Raw genomic sequence first — 12739 nt, 5'->3', positions numbered from 1 at the left:
ATGTTATCCTATATTTGTGTTGTGATGTTTTACTTGTTTGTGAAGAAATAATGCATGGCCAAAGGCATAAAAAACGAGAGATGAATATTCGAGTATTATCCAGATGATGATTGGGATAGACAAAGGGTAGGTTGGAAATTGGAATTATTGGAGTGAACTGACGTGGATTCTTACTGTATGAGCCGAACCACATGATTGGTCAGATCTGAATCATCCAATTGAGAGCGGCCACATTCGCAACCTCATGTGCGCGGCGGACAGAGACCAGGTGGGCCCCACCCAACCCCAGTTCGGGTATAAAGCTCATTGACAAACATGATCCAAATGTGAGTCAGACAGACAAACAAACTACTGCTACGTTAATCATGGGTCCAACCTCTATGGCCGCCGGAAGAGTCACGAGGTTTTTGGCCAGGCACTACCCTCTCGAGCACCACCGTGATAACGCCGATGTTGAGTTCGACTTTCTTGATGATATTGGAGAAGCCTTGTTAGCTCAAAGTGCTAGCAGTGATGAGTGCGGTCACCCCAATGAAATGGAGGAACAGTTCGACCAAGACGAGGATCACAGAGATACCGTCGAGGAGAATAGAACCTTTTGGGACAAACAACACCAGCTTTTGCAGGTAACAATTCATTACTTAATCCACCCAATACCTTCCTCAATTTAATTACTAATTTGCTAGCTACTGTACGCCTATCTAAGAAACTTGCATGCACCCTGTTAATTTATTTTGATTTTTTTAAATGTTCTCGTTAGATTAAATTGTTTTTTTTTTATATAGTTTTTCTATATTACATGTTTTACCTTATGTGATTTATCATGTGTCATCAAGTTAATAAATTGACGAAAAAATGATTTAGTCTATCAACAGATGTGTTTTTTTATCTATAGATCAAAGAAAATAATGAGATGATGGATCAAAATGTATTTAAGTTGTTTTTGGTTATCTGCAAAGAAAAATATAAATTAAGGAGTATATATCTGTTTTAACCAATTAAGTAGGGTTAAATTTAGTGCAGGCCAGTATATGCAGAACTAGTTCTTCGGAGTCACGGATAAGGCATGCCACCAAAGAAGCGCTTCAGGAAATTCAAAGCGCGGAAACTGTGTGCGGTTGTGGCAGACAGGTGGCTGTGATCACAACTTGTCGAAACTGTTTGATGAGAGAAGTTTCTAGGCGGCTTCAGAAAGCAGGTTATGATAGTGCTATTTGCAAAACTAAATGGAGAAGCTCACCCGATATCCCATCAGGTATATATTCACATTAATTTCAACCACTTGCATTTTTTTCCCTGTTTTTTGAATCCAAAGAGATCTTCTGGTGGGTCTTAAGATAAGATTCCTATAGTAAACTACATTATCCCCTTTTAATCCCACCTAGGTAAAGTCCCTGTCGAATTATAACTGGACTATGCAAAAGTATTTATTGTGATTAAACTATTATTAGTCAGCACTTTAGCTAGTATAGGACAGTATTCATAAGATTTGAACTAGTGGATATGCATTGTATCTGTCATATTCATTAAAAAATGTAAAAAAAATAAAATGTTTAGAGACATCTAGTTGAAGATATAAAACATGTTCCAAAGGGCCTAGTGAGTCTCCGAAGGCCACCTCGCCTAAACATTCTATTATAAAATGTGTTTTTAACTTTTCTTACCAAATTATATATTGGGTGGTAGGTGTACTTAAAAAGTGAGGGAAAAAAATCTCCAAATAAAAACTTGGGAAACTATAGGTTAGGACTTAGGACAACTTGTTGTTTAATTAAATTTAAAACATTATAAGTTTATTGATCCTTCTATGGAAACTATGTGCAGGGGAACACAATTTTTTGGATGTGATAGACAGCACAAAGAAGGGGGAGGTGAGGGTGATTGTGGAGCTGAATTTCAGAGGAGAGTTTGAGATGGCAAGGGGAAGTGAAGACTACAACCGACTTGTTAGGAGGCTTCCAGAGGTGTTTGTGGGGAAGGTGGAGAGACTGAGCAACCTAATAAAGATATTGTGTATGGGAGCCAAAAGGTGCATGAAGGAAAAGAAAATGCACATGGGGCCATGGAGGAAGCATAGGTACATGCAAGCTAAGTGGTTAGGTCCATGTGAAAGGAACACTTCCACAACCTCACTTTCAGTGAGGTATAATTCTGAGAGGATATTGCCAAGGCCAAAGGCATCCATGTTGACTGTTGATCTGCTAGAGAAGCCTTCCCAATATGCATTGCACTGCTGTTGAGGTTGTGTAATATAATTCTAAGAGAGAGAACCACCTTTTTTTGTTTATTTTGGTAATTAATTAATTCCCCTCCCTAAAAAGGTGAATATTAAATGAGTGATTCGCAAATTAATGTCCTATACACATGTACGTAAAAACAAATTATGGAAATGAATGTGCAGTTCAAAGCTGCCTTTTAAAATTTCATAGATCACTTTTAAACCTAATTAAGAACAATATTTGTCTTTCATCAAATTTGCTAATCTTTTACATGCAAAATGCCAAACTATTTGATGAAAACATAGTGTATACAAACTCAAAAAGACCTTTTTCAATTGGTGTATATAAAGAAATGGTATAAAATAGAGTATCATAAGGGTGGGAAGTATTGTATTTAGCAAAAATAGATTTTGCTTGTAAAGAGAGAATTTGGATTGTTGAGTTTCCCCATCTAGACTCCTCTTTTATAGTCACTGACGTACAAACTTTGCATTATTCATCGCAATAATACTCCACTTTCTCTCTTAAAAAAACAAAGTATTTTATTTTGCTAGTATAAAAACAAACTTTAATTCCGGACTAACCGCATGTCACCCATGAAGATTAACTCCTTGCTGTCTAAATCAATAAATCATACTGGAGATTGCTATTTTGGGTACAAGTGAACATTGCAACGGACTATTTGCGATGACAGGATTCAGGCACTCGAGTGAATCCCATCTAGTTTGTATGTTTTTTTGTTTCTTCAAAGGGTAATTCATCGTAAATGTCCAACAATACTTATAAAAGCACAAAATGTTACACACGTTTTTTATCAGTACGTAGGAAAATATTTTCTTCATTTGTGTTCAGAAGCATTGGGAGTTTTACTCTTATGAGTATGTTTGAATATAATGTTAAAAGTTTTTTTTGATAACTTTTGAGAGTTTTTTTTTTTTGAAAATATATAATTTTTTTCAATAAAGAAGCTCTCAAAAGCATTCATATGTATCCAAACAAGCCTATAAATAGTTACTCATTTCATTTCTTTGAGTATCCTATTCGACAGAAAATATGAGAGCTTTGGTTGTTCTCTCATTTTATAGAGATATATGCATTCTCCAATTATAAGAGAGTGTGATTGTTCTCTTCTTATGTCTTTGATTTTTTTTTTTTATTATCAGTTGAAGGTTTGATACGTTAAAATATTGTATCTCGATTTCTATTTTTCTGAACACTAATTTATTACTCTACAGAACACAAAGCTACTAATAGTTTCCAGAAAGAAGCAAGTTATATAACATGCCAACAAATGTAGGATCAAATACGTCGATAAGCAACATTAATTGCCCCCACTAGCTTTCGTCCATAAGTATCATTAACTAAATTATGTTGACAATTGATTTCAGGGATGATTCAACACGAAAGAATGTACTGTACGTATACTAGTATACTCCATTAGTTTCCCCGGTCTTCAATTCATCAGTGCAACATGGAAAGGAAAAAAAAATCTTAATCCATTGGACTCCTTCAATTAGGTTAGACAGTTGTGTTTATGGAACTCTCGTAGTAGTTAATTCTACACCTACTACTTTATAGCTTGAGAGATGCTTATGTTGAGGACTAATTTGTGCCTACAATGCCAACCATTAATTAGAAAACAAGCATTTTTAGTTATTTGCTGGAGATAAGCATAGTAAACAGTAAAGATTAATAATTATATTTTAATATTTTAAAATAATATTAATATTGAAATAAAACAATTATTATTTATTTCACTCAGTTCAATATCCAAATAATGCAATTCTATTCTACTAAAATGTATTCAGATCATAGAATATAGGCTTTAATTTATTATGTTTCATTATTTTCTATTTTAATTCATTTTATGTCATCATTTTTTTCTATCAGTTCGAACATAGTCTTTAAAACAACTTGAGTGAATCCCATGTAGCTTGTATTCAGATATGCAATTTTCACACTATAGCCAATGACGTGTGTAGTTGTGTTCAGGTCGATTTTTCAAAACACACCCCCATCTTTACTTGTACATCTCCTATATCTTATTATTTTTCAATAAGTGGAAGGAGGTGTAAAAGTGTAAATGGAAGGTGTATTAGCATAAGCCTTCGGTCTTTATCTTTTAGCCCAGTGATGACATAGCTTGTGGACTGGTCCAAAGTCCACATGTATTTTTCGACTTAGCCCAAACCACCGATCTGCTTTTCTCTTCCTGGCATCATTTGGGTTCGAACTTCGAAGGGTAATAACGCTCCAAAATTAGTGGGTTTTAGTAAGCTTGGCCCAAGTTCAAAACGGCAAAAATAATGTTGAAAAGAATAAATAGAAAGAGATAAGAGATGTTTTTATTAGATTTTTTAAGAATATTCTCATTAAAAAATATCTCTTAAAAATACTCTTATTCCATATAATTATTTTTGAATTTATATAAAGAGGGGATTTTCTATTTTTGACGAATATATTTTTTATTAACTTCTAAATATACAAATTTCTTTACATTTTTGGAATCAAGATTTCAAAAGCATATAAATTGTCAAATATTACATTCATATCAAGTTATTCTGCACCCAATTAATATGATTTGAAATTGTCATTCTTTTTTTCTAAACCGAAATCAAACAGAACTGATGCATGTGGCACTCTTAGGCATCCGTGCGAACCGTACCTTCAAAGCTTTGCCCATTTGATTTTGTTAAACTATTAAACTATATAATAATATAAACTTTACTTCACATCAATTTAGCAATAACTCCATCCAGTGTTGCTATAAATAAATAAATGAGAAAGCCTTACACGTAACACTCCCATCCGTACCAATTCCTCCAATAGCGACACTTGGAATCCTCCACTCACCACGTTTCAATCTTTCTTTTTTTTTCATTCATTCATTCATTCCAAAACCAACACACCCGTTTTCTCTGACTTCCTCCTTGTGGTCCCCACATTCCACCACCGCACTACAACCTAACCCCACCCCTCATCATCACCATCTCCCTATGCACATGCATCATCTATTTCATACGACATGTCTTCTATTATCCCCCCAACCCACAACCAAACCTACATACATACCATGCCATACCTTACCTATGATGATGACTCATCTTTCCAAATTCTATAACCGACACACACTACATCTTAGCTCCTCTTGAAATCAATTCTGCGGTCCATTTCCTTCCAAAAATGTTCCAAATATATTCTTTAATATTTTTTTAACGTATTGGTACATGATAATATTATAATATACAAAATGAGTATTTTATATTTAAGGTAACTAAAATTTGAACAATAGATCATTCCATTAAGACACATAACCTACAATCATCACTTTATTTTGAAAGTTGTAGTTGGTATATTATTCTTTAACACATCTCGCTCTATTATTAATGATAATTTATTTAAAAAATAATTAAATAAGAAATAGAATTACCACTGACTGTATTGATCAGTTCATGCAAAATTAATCAAGAAAAATGTGTTAAAAAAAGTGTTGCTGTAAATTTTGGTTTTTTTAATAACAAGTGTTGCTGTAATTTGTGTTCCTCCCAGTAACGTACGGTATAATATCCTTGTATTGACCGTACTAAATATTACACTACTAAAATTAAAAACAAAGAAAGAAAGAAAGAAAGATATCCTCTACAGTCTCCACCTGTCTTTCTCTTTCTTTATGGAAAAAGATGGTATTAGGTGCAGCATTTTTCTATCCTTGCAAATGTAAAAGCAGGTATTGGCAAACAGAAACACCCTTTCTAGCATTGCGATTTGATCTCTCCACCTTGGTGAAAGCCTTGTGAAACATAAGGTAATGCATGCTTTATTATTAGTATTTTGCATGCATCATTTGCTTTACCTTTTTTTCTTCTTTTTAAAATCTGGATTACCCTTATCTGTTAATAGTTTAATGTGTTTGCGATTCTTTTAATACAATAATTGGTCTTTTTTTTTTCTCAGTGGCCATTAGGGACGTAATCATGGTTGTTTCTTCATTATCAACACAAAAATTAGTCATTTTTTTTTGTTGTTGTATATTTTATGGTTTTTGTTCAATTTATTTGTTTTGTTAGATGGATTAATTTATTGACATATCTGTGGGGGGATTTTCCAGGCTTTTACAGAAGGTGGAATTTTGACTAGAAGGGATGTTTGGCTGTTGAGTTTATGGAGGGTCAAGCTCTTTGTTGAATAGTGTTTGTGTTGCCTTTATCTGCAACTTTTAATTGAACCAATCCTACCCTTTTTATGAACATATGAAAAGATCGGTTTTTTGTGGTTCCTCCACTCATTGTTGTTGAAGGGTCTCGCGAAATCAATCAAGTTTTGAGACCTGTTTTCTGGTAGAGGTGTAAGTACAAGATCTTAATAATAAGGATTTTGTACAAAGGAAAAGTTGAGAATAAGATGGGGGAAGATGGTTATTCTTGGATTAGGAGGACAAAATTTTCACACACTGTCTGCCATCGTTTGGATCCTGCTAGGTTAGGCTCTATTCCTATCAGTGTTCAGTCAGAGCAAAAATCAAGGCCTGCTGCCTCAAAGGCTCAGAGACACCCCATAACAAACAAGCAGAGATCTTTGTCACCATTGCCTGAGACTTATCTTTCTGAGGCCTTCAGGGAAGCTAGACATGAACAGAAGAGGTTCTCCACGCCGAATCCCCGGAGGGAAAAGAGGATTATGGGGAAGTTGTTGAACAAAGATTCTAGGGAGACTAAGGAATCAAGTTCAAAGTCACCTTCGCATAGTCCAAATAGGCAAGTGAAGTCAAAGAACCGCAAGGATTCAGCATGGACTAAGCTTTTGGACAATGGTGGAGGAAAGATTACTGCTGTGGAAACAGCTGAAGAGTGGAATGTTGACATGTCTCAATTGTTTTTTGGCCTAAAGTTTGCTCATGGTGCACATAGTCGACTTTACCATGGTGTATATAAGGAGGAGGCTGTTGCTGTTAAAATCATTATGGTACCTGAGGATGATGAAAATGGAGCTTTGGCTTCTCGATTAGAGAAACAGTTCATTAGAGAAGTCACCCTTTTATCTCGTCTTCACCATCAAAATGTCATAAAGGTGATAACATTTTGCCTCCTATTTTTGTATATGCTGATTGCAATGTATATATGCTTAGTCTGGATGCTGTCTTTTATGCCTTTTTAAGTAAGGTTAGCGTATCTGTTGTTTTGTTCTACTTACTGGATTGAATTTAAAACTTTACATCATGTTGAAATATTAAGTTTTAAAAGTATGCATACTACTTTATTCATCCTATCTCATTTATTTTGGTCCAATTTCATATGATATTAAGATGATTTACGAGGATGCTAATTCAGATGCATTTCTTTGTGTGTTTTGATCTGATTACAGTTCTCAGCAGCATGCAGAAAGCCACCGGTTTATTGTATTATCACAGAATATCTGGCGGAAGGTTCCTTGAGGGCATATTTGCATAAATTGGAACACCAAACTGTTTCTCTACAAAAGCTAATAGCTTTTGCTCTGGATATTGCTCGCGGAATGGAATATATACATTCTCAAGGTGTCATTCATCGGGACCTTAAACCAGAGAATGTCCTAATCAACGAAGACAATCACCTTAAAATTGCCGATTTTGGCATTGCATGTGAGGAAGCATCTTGTGACTTATTGGCTGATGACCCTGGCACCTACCGTTGGATGGCACCTGAGATGATCAAAAGGAAATCCTATGGGAAAAAGGTTGATGTCTACAGTTTTGGGCTTATGATATGGGAGATGTTGACTGGAACGATACCATATGAGGATATGAATCCAATACAGGCTGCTTTTGCAGTAGTAAATAAGGTGTGTTCTGTTGTAATTTAAGTCATGTAGTTTTGTAATGTGAATATCTCTCTTTATTTGTCCCTTCATCATTCATTGCCAGAATTCTTTTTAAAAGCCCTGTATTATCCTGGCCTTTAATGGATTGTTCTTTGTGCAAACTGCCTTTGCATTTCTCTAATGCTTGCTAAAGGTTCAGATCCCATTCTCCCACCCCAAAGCCCACTTTGCCATCTGTGGTTTCTTATTGTTTTTTAGAGTTTGAGGTTGTTACAGACCTTTTTGAATGACCAGCATGGAAGAGTAGTGCAAACTAAGCTTCTTACAATTGGTCATTCATTTGGCTTGCAGCTAGACAAGGTATGCTCCGCTAGTGATACTTTTGGAGGAAATCAAACTCTATTGCCACCGAATAATATTCCTACAAGTTTATTCCCATCCTATAATGTACACTACGGTTTATAGCAAAACCAAGTGTTTTGACAGCTGAGAGCCTTTGGTCAAGGCCTCCTTTTCTTAGAAAACAACACGGAGTAGTACAAATTTGATTAATCCATGACTTGGGTTTCCAACTGATTCAAAAGGAAGTCAAATTGAAGTATAAATTTTAATACATACATTAAAATATTTTGTATGCCAATAACTCCTTGAGTGATATAACATAATAGTTAGTAGATTAGAAAGAATAAAGCTTATTTATTTCATAGGATCAACAAATATGCGAAGGGTTTTGCAGCAAACCGCTTAATTTCTTGTTGGTATTTGATTTGCTTGACTCTAGAGTAAATTAATAGTTGGTCAGCTATCTTTTGTTACCATATTTCTTCTCTTGTTTTAAAACTCAAATAACAGAGTTCACGCATAAAGTACTTATATTTCTGTTATGTTATGTGTTATCGTGTTTCTTCAGAATTCAAGGCCGGTTATTCCATCAAACTGCCCTCCTGCGATGCGAGCTTTAATTGAGCAATGTTGGAGCTTGCAACCAGACAAGAGGCCTGAGTTCTGGCAGGTTGTGAAGATATTAGAGCAATTTGAATCTTCACTTGCCAGTGATGGAACCCTGAGCCTGGTGCCAAATCCTTGTTGGGATCATAAGAAAGGGCTTCTTCATTGGATTCAAAAGCTTGGTCCCTTGCACCAAAATAGTGGCCCTGTGCCTAAACCCAAATTCACATGAATCTTCCAAGTGTCCTCCTGGCCTGGCTTTTATTGTACACCGGGTCCATTGTAATTAAAAATGAAAGGTTTGTTTTTCAGGTTCTCTGGTTGTGTAGTCACTTTATGACATTCATGTGATAGTATATTGATTTTTAGGCTTGCACATAAAGGTGAAAGCATCTTTTTTTTTGCGAAGTGTGCATACAAAACTTGTACGAAACTCTTGCTTCATGTGTAGTTGGTTGTAGTTGACACTTCACCCCAAAAGTTAAACACTCCTCTTCCACTTTCCTCCCCTTACAAATGAAAATTTATAATTCCGGTGTGAGTGCTGCTTCTTCCAATAGGTAAAAAAGTAGATTCTTTTATGGCTTTTTTTTTTAATATTTAATACATGTACTAACAATGTAGAGGTTTTATACATTGTCATTTACATAGAATCAACTATGTATAGGAAGTTTTTTTACTTTTATAATAATTATGTTAAAAGTTATATAAAAAATTATTTTGGATTGGTTGCCAGTAATTTTACATGAACAATATATGTTTATTAAACTCCCTTTTATTCGTTACATCATGCACTCAATAGTTTTTCTAATATCGAGATTCTAATTCTACATTTGAAGGGTCAATTGTTTTTTTACTGATGTTCCGAATTATGCAATTCGGAACTAGTGAGATGTTGCGTTCTTGATAGTACTTTGTTTTACCCCCCGCATCTTGCAAATGAGGTTACCATCCATTCTTTGGTTAAATTGAATAGGGGCATGGAATTATCGCTAGGTGATATGAAAGACTAGTAATAAATTTAAGGGTGTTGTTTTCGGCATCCGGCATTTTTGCTAGGACACCTAGCAACATAGGTGAAAGGGTTAAAAGATCCTTCACCTGTTTATTATAAAAGTGTTACAGTGACTCGTTCGTCCGAGTTACTAACCCTTATGCCGCTATGCTTCTTCCTCTTCGTGGTGTCCTTTTTCTGCTTCTTGGTGTTCTCCTTCTTCGTAGTCTCCTTGTTCTTTTGCCTCTTCTTCACCCACACTCATTCTTCACGTGCACTGTTTCTTCTTTCTAGTTGTTGGTGGTGGTGGTTTGTGGTTCTTGCTGGTTTCGGTTCTTCTTCTTAGTTGGGTCATCCTCTTTGAGGTAAGAAGTAGTTATTCGTTCCCAGTTTATGTTTATTGTTGTTGATCTTTTGAATGATTGTATTGATTTTCGATGTTGATGTTGTTAAATGATTGTATTCGTTCCCTCTTTAAGTTGTTATTAGTTTGATGTTGTTGTATTGAAGCACTGTAGAAGAAAAAGGAAGAACAAAAATGATGTTTTTTGGGAAAAAAATCATTGACAATCAGTATGAATATCTGTATGGATTTCTTTTTAAATTGTTTTTTTCAATTTTTTTTTTGTTTTCAAATTTTTTTAATTTTTTTGTTGGATTTTTTGTGTAGAATATTTTTTAATTGAAAATATATATTTTTCAATTATTTTTAAATTGTTTTTTAGCGTAATTTTGTTTTGTAATAGATAGTGTAATTTTATAATTTTTTCTGATTTATTTGTTAAGTATTAATTTTATTTATAAAACCAAAAAAAAATATTTTAGTTATTACTAAGATTAGATTAGATTGTTAAGACTAACATTAGATTAGATTAGATTGCTAAGACTAATATTAGATTAGATTGCTAAAAATAAGATTAAATTGGCCAAAAATTTAATTTTATATATTATAATATTATATTTGTTAAGATACAACAACATATAAACAAACACAACATTTTTATTTAAGTCAACACTTAAACAAATCAACAAAAATAAAAAATAATATTCATACTTATTAGTGATTGTCTTTCCTAGATGCATCACTTTGTTGGTCTATGCTTTTACAAATTTTTCTTTGTACGAAATCACCCATGTTTGACACACATAGTCCACAAACATAGGTCACAGGGAGCAAATCATTTTAAAGTTTTTAAGGTACTCATAAAAAGAACTCTCATATGGACAGTCAACCAAACTCTCCTAAGCCTCCATCACATAATCCCATGCATTTTTTTAAGCAATCAAAATTTTGCATTTTGCCTTTACATTCTTGTCAATGTGAAACAAAGACAAGTTCGTAGTATTCGGGAATACAGTTTTCACTGGATTCATCAAAGACAAATATCTATCGGTGATAATAACCCCAGGAAGTGCATCAACTTTCATGAAAAGATCCTGAAATCGTTGTAAAGCCCAAACAACATTATTAAGACGTTCTTCTTCCAAGTAAGCAAAAGTAGCGGAAAATGTCATTCCTGTTGGTGTAATACCAACAATATCAAACAACGACAGTTTGTACTTATTTGTTTTGTAGGTACTGTTAATCAAGAAAATCAAATTACAAGAATTGATTAATTTTACTGCATCGGGATGACTCCAGAACAAGTCACATACAACATTATCATCCTACATCCTATGTCAGTGAATATATTGATCTCGATCAAGCAGCATCATGAACTGTTGCATTTCGGTGTTACTCTTTCTTATGGAAGACCAATAAGCATGTTTGACATTATAAATTTGTTTGATTGTTGTATAACTATTGGCATTGTGCTCCTTCAACATCAAGGGAATATTTCTTGGCTTCACCATGGATTTCGTCATATCAGCAACAACAATTTTCTCATCTTTAGTCCGTCGACCCGCATATGGATGTCCAACTAATGACTTTATCATTTCATGGTTGTGAACCCCATAAATTAATTTTACCATCCATCCTTCTCCTCTCAAAATTGGCTTCGCACACAACTTAAACGGGCATCCACATTTTCTACTGTCAGTGCATGTTCTTACCAAATCATTCTTCTTAGGTCTATACTCACCACTCCTTTCGCAAGCTATTAACAAAAATAAGGTCCTTCCTCTAACACCAATATTGGTGTCTTATTTCATTATCACGACAACAAATCCAATGTCATGAGCCACCAATTGAGCCTAATGTAAAACTTCATCACGGCTAGCAAACAACTATAATACAATTCAAAAAAGATTTAAGATCAATAGACATTTATGTAATCTAATTATTGTACCAACAACAAATTAGACAAACACCCGAGAAGTATTAAAAGCATCAGAGCAATCAATGTGTTCTACTTTCACGCCAGCATCTTCCTTATTTTCAACATTCATATCAACTTTTTCAGACATAATATTATCATACATCCATTGTTCTACGTCCATCTTAAAAAAATATTTAACAAATTCAATGATAAAAAAAATACAACTTAAAAAAATTATACAATCACTTCATTTGTTATCAATACAAATATAGCTCTATACAAAAATAAAATAAAAATATATTCTACATCATATAACCACATACTATGTTTTTAATACATATCTTCATTAAAATATCATTCAATAAATATCATATAAATTCTAATAAATACATCATTCAATAAAATATCAAATTTGTTTAATTATTAATCACTATAATAAACATGTAAATACATAATTCAGTTAAATGTATAGACAAAATTATTTTAGCAATCTAATATTACTTTTACCAATCCAATTACTA

At 33.8% G+C, this 12739-nt stretch overlaps 2 protein-coding genes across 4 annotated transcripts; both read left to right on the top strand.

Moving 5' to 3' along the window:
- Positions 1 to 326: 326 nt before the first annotated feature.
- Positions 327 to 2421, top strand: LOC100803860 (PDDEXK-like family protein). Its single transcript, NM_001255026.3, has 3 exons — positions 327 to 626; positions 1024 to 1255; positions 1825 to 2421. The coding sequence occupies exons 1-3, from the start codon at positions 366 to 368 to the stop codon at positions 2238 to 2240; spliced, it is 909 nt and encodes a 302-aa protein (NP_001241955.2). The 5' UTR covers positions 327 to 365; the 3' UTR covers positions 2241 to 2421.
- A 3397-nt stretch (positions 2422 to 5818) lies between these two features.
- LOC100500590 (serine/threonine/tyrosine-protein kinase HT1) lies at positions 5819 to 11807 on the top strand. 3 transcript variants are annotated; one of them, XR_005887953.1, is made up of 6 exons: positions 5821 to 6024; positions 6328 to 7286; positions 7581 to 8036; positions 8926 to 9262; positions 10252 to 10322; positions 11534 to 11807. XR_005887953.1 is itself a non-coding variant. In XM_003542994.5 (4 exons), the coding sequence occupies exons 2-4, from the start codon at positions 6621 to 6623 to the stop codon at positions 9193 to 9195; spliced, it is 1392 nt and encodes a 463-aa protein (XP_003543042.1). In that variant the 5' UTR covers positions 5819 to 6024; positions 6328 to 6620; the 3' UTR covers positions 9196 to 9449. The 3 variants fall into 3 exon arrangements, 1 of the variants encoding a protein (XP_003543042.1); XR_005887952.1 differs by having other exon boundaries at positions 10252 to 11807; XM_003542994.5 differs by lacking the exons at positions 10252 to 10322; positions 11534 to 11807 and having other exon boundaries at positions 5819 to 6024; positions 8926 to 9449.
- Positions 11808 to 12739: the final 932 nt, after the last annotated feature.

Source organism: Glycine max, chromosome 13 (assembly GCF_000004515.6).
Source record: "Glycine max cultivar Williams 82 chromosome 13, Glycine_max_v4.0, whole genome shotgun sequence".
In the NCBI taxonomy this organism is placed as follows: Eukaryota; Viridiplantae; Streptophyta; class Magnoliopsida; order Fabales; family Fabaceae; genus Glycine; species Glycine max.
Note: the sequence above shows the minus strand (reverse complement) of the source record. Positions and strands in the feature narration are given on the sequence as shown.